Here is a 12592-nt window from a genome sequence, read left to right on the forward strand (position 1 = left end):
CTTGTAATTGCTTCTAAAGAGTATGGATGGAGGAGTTTCATCCAGTAGAGTCATCGATAAAACATCTTACTACACCTTGCCTCATTCGTTCAGACATTGGTAGATCTGTAAAGGCTCGTATATATACCGATCGGAGCCGATACGAGAACTTGCGAGAAACTATCAACATTGATTGTCCCTCTGGTGTCAAGTATTGAAGACGTTGCCAAAAACAAATCATCGAACTCTTTCGATATCAAGGTCGAAATAAAATATCTTTCCACGTGACTTTCCACAACCTTGACAACCGGATCCAACAGTTCGTTATAAAAATGTAAAAATCAATTCCCCCCCCCCCCCTGTCTTTGAAAAAAAAATCTTAACCGACCGATCGCTACGAAACGCATCGCCCGGTGCATTGAATATGCAACTCCCTCGCATAGTACGCGGTACAAGGCTCTCTCTTCGCACGTTCTGTAAACGCCTCCCGTGTAATCAACTCGCTCTGGACTAAATACTCGTTGTATCCTATAATCGGACGCGCAACGGAAATTTTACCCACCGTTTCGAGCCCGCACGTGCGTCGTAAATCGTTACGCGCAAGAATACACCGAGCTCGCGTTTTCCCGGTGTAATTTTGCATGCGAAGGACGAGGCGCAACGTAAATCAGAAATCACGACGATCTCGACGACCGGAAACGTTGAATTAATGCGCGAGTCGGGTGCACCGTGGTGGCTTCTCCGGCGCGCAAGCGGAGAGGAACGAGAGGAATACGCGCGGCGCGGAATCGAGAGAAGCGTTCGACGTGCGAGAAAACGACGCGGATATCGACGAGATTCGGTGATATTCGGGAGCGGTTAGGTCGGTTTGAAGTAAATGTGCCCGTTTCTGGCACCGAGGGTCGTAGTATAAACGAAAAGTGGCCGTTGTTCGTTAACGACCAGGAATCTTCGCGCCTCTCCACCTGGCGGACATTGATCGATACCATCGAGCAGTTCCGGTGTATTTTAATTTACGTTTTCCTTCTCGCGAAGGAACGAGGATTTCCAACGTTTCGTGTTTAACTTTGATGCAATTCTCGCGTCACGATTATTGTTCCGTTCGCGAGGGTGGCGGATCTAACCCGTGACGCACGTCTCGTACAATTACTACGAGGAAACGGCGAAGATCGAATAAATTCTTCTCCGGTCGTTAATTAACGCAAGGTTCGTTTAACGCTACCGGGGAACACCCAATGCGCGGTATTTACTTTCCAGAGTCAAGATCGCAGAACGCTCTCAGATGGTTTTCGTTTAAGGCTAGCGAGGAACACCCAAAGCGTGCTATATTTTTTTTTAGAGTCAAGATTGCAGAACGCTCTAGGATCGTTTAACGCTACCGTGGAACACCCAATGCGTGCTATATTTTTTTTCTGAGAGTCAAGATCGCGGAACGCTCTAAGATAGTTTAACGCTATTAGGAAATATTCAAAATGTGCTATATTTTTTTTTAGAGTCAAGATTGTAGAACGCTCTAAGATCGTTTGACGCTATCAGGAAATATCCAAAGTGTGCTATATTTTTTTTCTGAGAGTCAAGATCACAGAACATTCTAAGAAGATTTTCATTTAACGCTATCAGGAAATATCCAAAGTGTGCTATATTTTTTTTGAGAGAGTCAAGATCGCAGAACGCTCTAAAATAGTTTAACACTATCAGGAAATATCCAAAGGGTGCTATATTTTTTTTCTGAGAGTCAAGATCGCAGAACACTATAAGAAGATTTTCATTTGACGCTATCAGGAAATATCCATAGAGTGCTATATTTTTTTTTAGAGTCAAGATCGTTTAACGCTATCAAGGAACACTCAAAGCGTGCTATATTTTTTTTAGAGCCAAGATCGTAGTACTTTACAAAATAGCATTTAGAAGGTATTCGACATAGATGGTACCTACACAGAGCGAGTGTCTTTCTCACCGTCTCTGTTTACCGCCAGAATACTCAATGTTACTTTTCTCGAATCGTAAAATACTATAACATACCCTTTAGAAAATAATCCTAATATTATCTCCATCGCGTCTCTCTCATAGTTTTCATTCAAGCCCAGAACATTCCACGCGCTATATTTCCCTCTCTAGAAAACAAACTCGAATTTCTAGAGCACCCAAGATCAAACTCATCAAAGTACTCGAGATTGTACTCACATCTAGAGTTCCTCTCACCGCCCACCCTCAAAGCCGCGAACTTTCTTTGTGTCTTTTCCTCGAGAGATCCAAACCAAAATTCAACTTCAAACCCTCCAAAAGAATCTACTACCCGGTCCATCGAGCGGAATTAAAATTTCTCCTCGCGTTACAACTCGACATACGATTCCGCGGGAACATACTTTATCGTTTCGAAACAGTGAGTTCATCCCCCGCGCGTTATATTACACACCGTTCGTATTTCCGGCTTAACCTAACGGCGAGCTAGCCAGAGCGTCTCGGTTTTTCGTGCGGGTCGCGCGTAAAACCTCCGTAACTCGATTTCCGCCCGACTCGAACCATCCACCACCCTCTCTCTCTCTCTCTCTCCCTAGCCCCACCCCCCTCCCTCGGTTTCGAAAGTTAGGTTGTACGCGAAAGGGCAGACCCCACGCGAAGTACTAACGAGATAGTCCCTGTTTATCAGCGGCCCGTAGTCCGGCGCGCGTACGCGGTCCCGCTCCAATTAGCGCTACAGGCGGAGCTAATTGCTCGATATAAATCGCCGCGACTTAAAAAACCGGCCGAATAATTAGACGGCGTGCCGCAGGTGCAGCCGGTTTATTATGCGCGTCCCGATGTTTAGCGCATTACCGGCCGTATTATTCTAACGACGCGTCGCGATCCTCGCGGCGTAACGAGCCGGTGGACGCGTTCTTTTCCGACGTGGACGCGAAAGCGGACCGATTACACCGTTTCATGCTAATAGAGCCTATTAGGGGGCACGATGATCCGCGGGGCCGCGATCTAAATGTCAATCTCGATTGGACCGAGGCCGAGGTTAGCGTGACTTTTCCGCGGGTCGCATCTGGAAGTGTATCTCGAAGTATATCTTAGTGGAGGTTGTGTATCTCATAGTGGAGGTTGTGTATCTCATAGTGGAGGTTGTGTATCTCATCGTGAAGGTTGTGTATCTCCTTGTATATATCGAGGAATTTCGTTATTCCTTCCTGTATTGACAGTTCTCGAATCGACCGCTACTTCTTTGTGATGCAACTGATGCAACTCGGCGGGACATTGCACGGTGGCTCGGCGAGTTTCCCTTGGAGCTCGAATTGCGTTGAATTTTAAAGAAACGAACGATTAATTGGAAACAGTGATATTTCACCATTGATTGGGTGAGTTGAACTGTTGGAAATGTTTATTCTCGATGGCGATCGATCTTGTTTAAATTTGTTAAGGAGAGGGCGGTGAAAGCAGTGGGTGCAGATGACTTCGTTGGTTGTGCATCTCGCTAGTCACGGGATCTACTTCGCAGCGTGTTTTGGTTTATTATTTGAGAGAAGGCACGGTACTTGTAAGTTTGAAATAAAGGGACGATTGGTATAGGAGAGGAAACGATGATATGGGGATGGTAAAATGATAGATAGTGAAATCAGGAGGTCAGTGAGTGATTTGGAAAGTTGATGTAACTGTGAAATTTTATTTTGAGCGGTGGAAGATCACCAGAAAGTTCCCAAATATAGACAACTGACGACGAGGAGAGATAGCAATGCCAGATGACATGATCGCTCTGTGACTTCAAACCCTTGATATTTCCAGAACTTAGTTTCAAGTAGAAAAAGAATTCTAGAACGTCACAGACAACTGACGACAAGGAGAGATAGCAATGCTATGCAACTAGAGTAGTCAATCCATGATTCTGAACTCTCAATACTTCCAGAACTTAGTTTCAAGTAGAAAAAGAATCCCAGAATGTCCCAGACAACTGACGACGAAGAGAGATAGCAGTGCCAGATTACATGATCGTTCTGTGACTTCAAACCCTTGATATTTCCAGAACTTAGTTTCAGGTAGAAAAAGAATTCTAGAACGTCACAGTCAACTGACGACAAGGAGAGATAGCAATACTATGCAACTAAAATAATCAATATATGACTCTGAACTCTCGATACTTCCAGAACTTAGTTTCAAGTAGAAAAAGAATCCCAAAGTATCACAAACAACTGACGACAAGGAGAGATAGCAATACTATGCAACGAGAACAATCAATCTATGACTCTGAACTTTCGATACTTCCAGAACTTAGTTTCAAGTAGAAAAAGAATTCTAAAATGTCACACACAACTGACGACAAAGAGAGATAGCAATACTATGCAACAAGAATAGCCACTCTACAACTCCAAACTTTCGACCCTTCCAAAATTTGCAATCGATCGTCCAAAAATCCTCGAATTTAAAAAAATCCAAGGTCGAGAGGTTCGATGTATCGAGGGCCTCTCGAAATCCGTGACACTCGAGTCGACCCTGCCCCTGCGCGTAGACGAGCGATCGAGCAAACGAGTCAGCCGGGATGATCGAAGCAGAGAGAGAGAGAGAGAGAGACATACAGAGGGGGAGACGACGAAGTCTACCCGAAGGAGGCGGAGGTCCGACTCGACTGGCGGTATCTCGAGATCTATCTGAATAATAACGTGTACGACAACATGTCAAATTATTCAGAACCGCGACACACGCGGGCGTGCACTCGCACAAACGGAGGAGAGCTACGTGCACAGTGGCGTCGGTGCTTGCGCGCCGCGTGCGTGCGTGCGTGCGTGCGTGCATGCGTGCGTGTCGGCGTCGAAGAACGCCCGCCGGGGGTGGCAGAGGGTGGTAGCGGGGGCCGACATGTGTTCGCGGTGGCGGTGGCTCTCTACGGCAGTTTTATAATTGCCCGGACTGGATATCGTGCCGCTCGTTGGACGAGATTCGTGAAACGCCGCGAGATCGACCGCCTCGGGTCTGCTCGCGCGAGGGACAGAAACGGAAACCCTCCTCGTCTATCCGGGACTTCCCCTCGTTGGTGCATCTGCTCCCTTCCGAGTCGAGAGTCTCGCATCTGTCCGTTGAAAAACTTATCGGTCGAGTTGTCGTGAAAAAAATTCGGAAACTGGGACGCGAGCGTTCCTCCGAGCGGATTGTACCCGTACGCTTCGATATCGTCCGATAATCGCGAACGTCTTCACCTGGGATGATTTTGGAGTTCGTCAGGGATTTCTTCTACTCTTCAGATCGTAGATAACAGAGATAGACTCGATGGGGAAAATTATGGGTCTGGGTTTGGTCTTGGGTAGGCTAACGCGAGATGGAAGTGAAAAGTGTCCTCCGATAGGATAAAACTTCCTGATATAAATCATCTTGTGTAGGTTCCGATGACACTTTGAAGCCTCACGTGGGACTTCAAACCTTCCGATACCGTAGACCATTTTGAACACTCTGTTCCGTGCGGCGAACGCCTATAGGCGTTCGAAGAACCTACTAAGTAAACGGGACTATCGGATACCCGCACAGTGGGACTGCCAATCGCATCTCGTCTCATTTAAACTACCCTCGATGGTTACTTATGTTTCTTTCAATGGTTTCGGAATTCGTCAGACCTTTTCTTACCCTTCAGATAGTAGATAGCAGAGGTAGACTCAATGGAAAAAATTCACGCGTCCGGGTCAGGCCTTGGATACCCAACGCGAGTTAAACTCTCGGAAAACGTGTCCTCCGATAGGATGAAACGACCTTCCATATCTAAATAAACCTAGGTAAAATAATCCCGATAACATCTTGATGCCTCACATGGGATTTCAAACACTTCCCATACCCTAAACCCTTTCGAACACTGTACCCCGTGCGGTGAACGCCCAAAGGCGTTCGAAGAACCTACAGACTAAACGAGACTACCAAATACCCGCACGGTATAACCGTCAATCGTCCCACTCGAACTACCCTCCACAAATACCCAAGTTTCTTTCGATCCGTACACTTTCTACGCAACCATGGATACTCGTTTCGTTGTGAAAACAATTTCCTGCTCCTCGAGGGTTAAAAATTCCTCCCCTTGCGATCCTCGGGCGCCGAAGAGGGTCTCGAAGTTAAAACAAAAACTAGCCACGACCGATAGCCCCGTAGCTGGACTTTCCGTCGCGGAGTCGAGTGACAATTAAATCACAGGTCCCGGTTGATCATGACGGATCGGGGAACCAGCGGTCTCGTGCGCGACGTGACACGCTCCCCGTGGTCTCTTCGTTGTACTCTCGGTCTGGAAATTCCCTCGGTTTTCCAGGTCGGGGGTAGCTACCACGTTCCGCGGAACAACGTCGATCGGGTGGTTTCGTAGTTCCCCGCACGCCACTACGCTATCATGCTCGCCGCAAAAACGACGTTAATAGCGGTTATACCGTACGCGTCTACCGATACGCGATTGCCGGCTCGAGCGTAACTTGATTGCCGCCTGTCAACGATCGTCCGTGTATATACTCGACGATAATTTGCCGCTGCAACTGCGCGAACCCCCGTTCCCTGTGCCACCCCATGCGCCCCCATAACGCTCGGTAATGACAGCCATGATGGATCTGCCTCGCGACGTTTAATCGTCGCGCATAGCCACGCGAGCCGGGCGTCGATTACGCGAGCGAACGCACCGAGTGCCCCTAGAGAATAGAGAAATAAGAACTCGACGACGAGTCGTTAACGACTTTGTGTCTTTTCTGTTTCACGCTGGTGTGTTCCCGTGCCTGGCCTCCCTGTGCGGACGTATATGCCCCGACGATGGATGGTCATCAGTATGTAAGTAATTTCAGTTTATCGTCCGTTTTGTTTCGTAACGTTGTAATTGATACCTATCGCTTACGAGAAGCACGCTTACGAGAGACCGTGTATAATTCAAGGAGTACCAGAGCCACGGACCGGGCGTCGATGCGTCCCGATAGAATTGTTCGACGTTTGGTATTAATCGAGAACGTTCGCCGGGATAGAGTTCTCTACACGGGGGATTCCACGTTTCGTGGAAGCGAACGTCGATACATCCTTTCGATAATTGTTTCACGATCGATCGATACTCGATACTTTGTACTTAGCATTTGGTACTTCATACTTGGTACTTAGCACTTGGTACTTGATACTTGGTACTCGATGCTTAGCACTTGATACTTAGCACTTGATACTTAGCACTCGATACTTAGCACTTGATACTTAGCATTGATACTTAGCACTTGATACTTAGCACTTGATACTTAGCACTTGGCACTTAGCACTTTGTACTTAGCAATTGGTACTTGGTACTTGGTACTTAGCACTTGGTACTTGGTACTTGATAGTTGATATTTGATATTTGATGCTTAGGTCCTTTGGTCCTTTGATACTTCGGTACTTTGGTGCTTTGTTACTTTGGTACTTTGGTACTTGGTATTTAATAGTAACTCGGTATATCGTGTTCAGTATTTAGTTGTTAATGATCTGTACTTTGTACTTGCTACTCGATACGTAGTATCTGGTATTAATCGAGATTGTTGCGAAGATAGAATTCTCTCTCTGGCGAATGTCACCTTCCGTTGATCGAACATCGATCCCTCGTCCTGATAATTGTATCACGATCGATCGATACTAGATACTTAGTACTTAGCACATGGTATTTAATACTTGGTACTTGATAGTGACTCGATATATCGTGTTCAATACTTAGTAGTTAGTGGTCTATACTTTGTACTTGGTACTCGATACGTAGTATCCAGTCCTTAGTAGTTAGTGGTCTATACTTTGTACTTGGTACTCGATATGTAGTATCCGGTACCCAGTAGTTAGTGGTCTATACTTTGTACTTGGTACTCGATATGTAGTATCTGGTACCTAGTAGTTAGTGGTCTATACTTTATACTTGGTCCTCGATAAATAGTATCCGGAACTTAGTAGTTCGTTACTGGACTTAGTACTCGATACTTGGTACTCGATATATAGTATCCACTTATCAATTACTTACCGTACTTAGTACTCGATACTTGGTACTCGAGATGTAGTATCCACTTATCAATTACTTACCGTACTTAGTACTCGATACTTGGTACCCAACGTGTAGTATCCGTTACTCGACACTCACTACTTAATGCTTACTATTCAACCCTCGTCACTTAGCGATCGCTACTCGCTACTAAGTACCTGATACTCGACACTTAATACCAAGTACTCCATATCCACTTACAAACCCTACTTCGCGCAAAGAACAAACTCGTTCCCAGATCGTCCCAACAATAAAGATCTTCCTTCCGCTGGAAGATCCCCCCATCGATATTACCGTATTCACCCTTTAACCCACGCAGTGGTTCCTCGCCGCGGATAGTTCATACTTTCGTAAAGTTTTATTTTCCCGAAAAATGAACCAAGGTGGAGTTCGACCGACCGCCTTCTCGGTTAACACAAATTACCGACATTACTTGGCTGGTATAGGGCGTCGAGAGTATTTCGGCGCGGCCTTTGGCCGTGGATTTCGGTGTTTCCCGATCTCATCGCGGGATCGTCCAATTACCAGCGATCGAGAGCGGTTTTATCGATCGTAAAACGAGGGGGGCCGCGGAGAACTCTCGTTCCGATTTCCCGCGGAGCTCCACCGTCCGCGCGGGCGTTTTTACAGAATCGAGGGAAGGCACGCCGGGTTTCAATTACGCGAGCCGTGTCGGCCTGTCTGATGTTGCTGCCGCTCTCATTACGCGGAATATGAGAGCTCGAGCTTGCTCTCCGGGCGGCTACCACTCGCCCGATCGATCCTCCGACGCTCGTTCATCCAGCGGCCACCTGTGCGGGGATCTCGATCGAGAGAAACACCCCACTGAAACTTACGAAAATACTACGAAATCGTCTAATAATCCAACATTTTCAACTCGTGAACAAGTTCGTGAAATCGAGAAAATCTTCACGAGAAAGTTCACCAAACGACTATAATTATACCATCGAGTACCCAACGAGGTGATCGTCGCTCCAATTCGCTCAAGATTACGACCAGGGGACGAACGATTAATAAAAAAAAAAACAACATCAACGACCGACCACAATGTCGTTAAACTGTGGCAAAGTATACAAGACACGATCGACAGACGTCGCGTCGTTCTCGCGAGGAGATCATCGAAGCGCGGTCGTTCGTGGCGCGGGTCGCGCGTTAAAAAAGTCGATGGCTCCATTTGTACGTGAGTCTCAGCAGCCGGCTGGTAGGGATGATTACACGTTCGGGAACGTAGGAACGTCGACGACGTTTAATTCGACGCGTTCCCGGCGTATATCTTTACGTTTTCGCGTTACATCGACAGAACCAGGCGGCTTCGATCGGGTTTCTACGCGTACCGGCCACTGCTACTAATAACGGAGCAAACGACCGGACTTGTTCCACGGTACTTAACTTCGCGGGACATTTCCTGGTAGCCGTGGTACAACGAAGTTCGTGTATCGTCGCGCGTAACCTGTCATTATCAGGGATATTGCTTGTATAGCGACACGCACGCATTTGGAAACGTCTCGTCTGTATGTGATTTATTAATTCGAACGTCGGTTCGCACTCTGGTAACGCGGCGGGGCTGATCGCCCGTCCGCGGACGCTTATTCGGTGATTACCCCTTGAACGCATCGGGTGGGTTGTTAACACGCGTTTTACTCGAACGACGCTCGTAAAAATTTCTCCAACGGCTCCACCGTCGCAAATTAATTCCGATACGGCCCGATCCAGCGGCGAGTACCCGACGCCGCGAACGATTCGGACGAAACGATCGACCCGATTCGCCGAGACGCGATCGCACGATGCCGATGGACTACACCACGGTTAAAACGTACTGGACCAACTTCGTGATCGTCGAGACATTCTTTCGTCATCTTGAAAATCTTTCGTAAGGTTCGAACTCTTTCGTGATCTTCGAAGGAAGATTCTTATCGCATTTTATTGCTTCAGTAAGACACTTGGGTTATTTGGTAGATGTATTTAATGGAAACGAAGCAAGAATGTTTTCTGCTTTTGAAGGATAAGTATCTTAATATTGTTATTATCAAAATGGTTTACTCGTGGTAAGTATAGAGCGAAGATCGGACAGTTTCTTTGAAAGTTCTCGCAAGTCTGACTTTGATCATCTTGACGATCTTCCATAACCTTGAAACTCTACCTAACCTTAAAATAAGAATTCTGATCACACTCGATTGCTCCAGTGAGACACTTGAGTTATTTGTTAGATGTATTTAAAGGAAACGAAGCAAGAATGTTTGCTGCTTTTGGAGGATAAGTATCTTAATATTGTTCTTCTCGAAATTATTCATCTGTGGTAAATATAGAGCGAAGATCATACATTTTCTTTGAAAACTCTCAAAAGTCTGACTTCGATGACCTTCGCATCCTTCCATAACCTTAAAACCCTTCCGTAACCTAAAAACTCTTCCATAACCTTAAAACTTTTCCATAATCTTGAAAGAAAGATTCTAATTGTATCCCATTGTTCCAGTGAACCACTTGGATTATTTGTTAGCTAAATATAAAAGAAACAAAGTAAAAATCTTCTCTGCTTTTAGATCATAAGTATCTCAACATTGTCCTTCTCAAAATTATCTGCCCATGATAAATATAGAGCGAAGACAGACATTTTCTTTGACAATTCTCGAAAGTCTGACTTCGATGATCTTGACAATCTTCCATAACCTTCAAAATCTTCCATAACCTTCAAAATCTTCAATAACCTTCAAAACCTTCCATAACCTTCAAAATCTTCCATAACCTTAAAACTTTTCCATAACTTTCAAACTCTTCCATAACTTTGAAAGATAAAGCAAGAATCTTCTCTACTTTTATATCACGCGTATCTTAACATTGTCATTCTGAAAATAATCAGCCCATGGTAAATATAGAACGAAGATCAGAAATTTCCTTTGAAAACCCTCGAAAATCACTTCGACGACCTTGACATTCTTCCATAACCTTAAAACCCTTCCATAACCTTAAAACGCTTCCATAACCTCGAAACCCTTCCCTAACCTCGAAACAAGAATTGTAATCACGAAAAGCAAAAATGTCCAAATCCTATATATCACGACGTTTCCATTCCCCGAACTTGTTCGGCGTAGTTTTCACAGAAGACGAACATCGGTGATGAAATCACCGTAGCTTTCCATCCCTCGAGTAGTCGAAACCACGCACGGAATACCCTAGTTGAAATAATAACGTTAAAAATCTCGCGTTGGTATCTCCCCCAGCGAGTCTTCGCCGGGTTACGAAGCGTTGGTCGCCGATAGCGGTTCCAATTACCCTACCGATAACAAACGGGGTAGGTCTCCGTCGAAACAAATAAAATCGATCGATTATTCATCGAGTACACGGCCGGTTGAACCGTGGGGGGTGAGAACGAGGATGATCGCGCAACGACAAAAACGATCGAAACCGCAGAATATCCTAGCCGGGCGAATCGACTGGAACAGAGCATCGGTGCCGGGGCGCATTAAATACCGAGCCATTTACCGCGGGACCGTTTCCCGTATCGTTGCTAAACGTCCGTTGCTTAACACGAGGAAAGCGCATCGAACGCGCTTACGAACGGTACGTTCGCGCGCTCCGCGTATACACGGACATACGCACACGTGTACGCGAACAGTGAGAGAGAGAGACGAGTACAAACCTAGAGAGAGACGCGTCCAAACCTAGAGAGAGACGCGTACAAACCTAGAGAGAGAGAGAGGCGTAGAAACCTAGAGAGAGAGACGGAGAAAGCCCGGGTGGAACGCGAGGAACCGTGAACAATTATGGCCGATATGGTGGCGGCGTAGTCGGTGGGTGTGCAGGCAGGTACACAGCGTGGAACGCCCGAGGACGACGAGCATGGGCCACCATGGACCGTGGACTCTGCGGCCTGTGGTGCTGGCCGAGTACGTCGGGGCTTGGGGTTAATACGGTGGCCGGTGATGCACGACCGACGCAGCGCTGCGGCCAGAGCGGCTGACCGCACGCCAGCTGCCCGACGCCGCTCGAGCTGCCCGCAAAAATCTGTAGCTGACCCTTGTGCCCGTGCTGTTGCACACGAACCCCTGACCAACGCCCGCCTCCTACGGCCGATGCTGCCGCCCCTCCTCTCCCCACCCCGCCCCTCCCCTTCCCCCTCGGCTCTGACGCCACGCTTCTCCGCGTTCTTCCGCGGCGTGCACACGCGGTCCGCCGTCTCTGCCTCGCGTAGATTGCTCTTTCAACGGACGTCGATCCCGAACGCTTCCGAGAGAGAGGTAGTCTTGGAAATTGCCCGAAGATTAGCGTGCCCGGGGACCGACGACTACCGTGCGCGTACGATATTTCCAGCGGGGCAACGGATCGGGAAGTGTATGTCGATGTTGGGAAGAATTTGTTGAGATTGGGAAGAATTTGTCGATGGTAGAAAGAATCTGTTGAGATTGGGAAGAATCTATTGAGGTCAGAAAAAATCTGCAGACGTTAGAAAGAATCTGTCGAGGCTTAGGAAGAATCTCTCGACGTCAGAAAGAATTTGTTGAGATTTAGGAAAAATCTGTCGACGTCAGAAAGAATCTGTTGAGATTTAGGACAAATCTGTCAACGTCAGAAAGAATTTGTTGAAATTTAGGAAAAATCTGTCGACGTCAAAAAGAATCTGTTGAGATTTAGGAAAAATCTGTCAAC

At 46.8% G+C, this 12592-nt stretch overlaps 1 protein-coding gene across 1 annotated transcript in view; it reads left to right on the forward strand.

Annotated features, from left to right (window-relative positions):
- Positions 1-6693: 6693 nt before the first annotated feature.
- LOC143148749 (uncharacterized) overlaps positions 6694-12592 on the forward strand; it is a 78462-nt gene continuing 72563 nt past the window's right edge. The window contains exon 1 of the mRNA XM_076315401.1: positions 6694-6741. Within this exon, the coding sequence (XP_076171516.1) occupies positions 6724-6741 (18 nt within the window). The 5' untranslated portion in view covers positions 6694-6723. The remainder of the gene's footprint in view (positions 6742-12592) is intronic.

Source organism: Ptiloglossa arizonensis, chromosome 6 (genome assembly GCF_051014685.1).
Source record: "Ptiloglossa arizonensis isolate GNS036 chromosome 6, iyPtiAriz1_principal, whole genome shotgun sequence".
In the NCBI taxonomy this organism is placed as follows: Eukaryota; Metazoa; Arthropoda; class Insecta; order Hymenoptera; family Colletidae; genus Ptiloglossa; species Ptiloglossa arizonensis.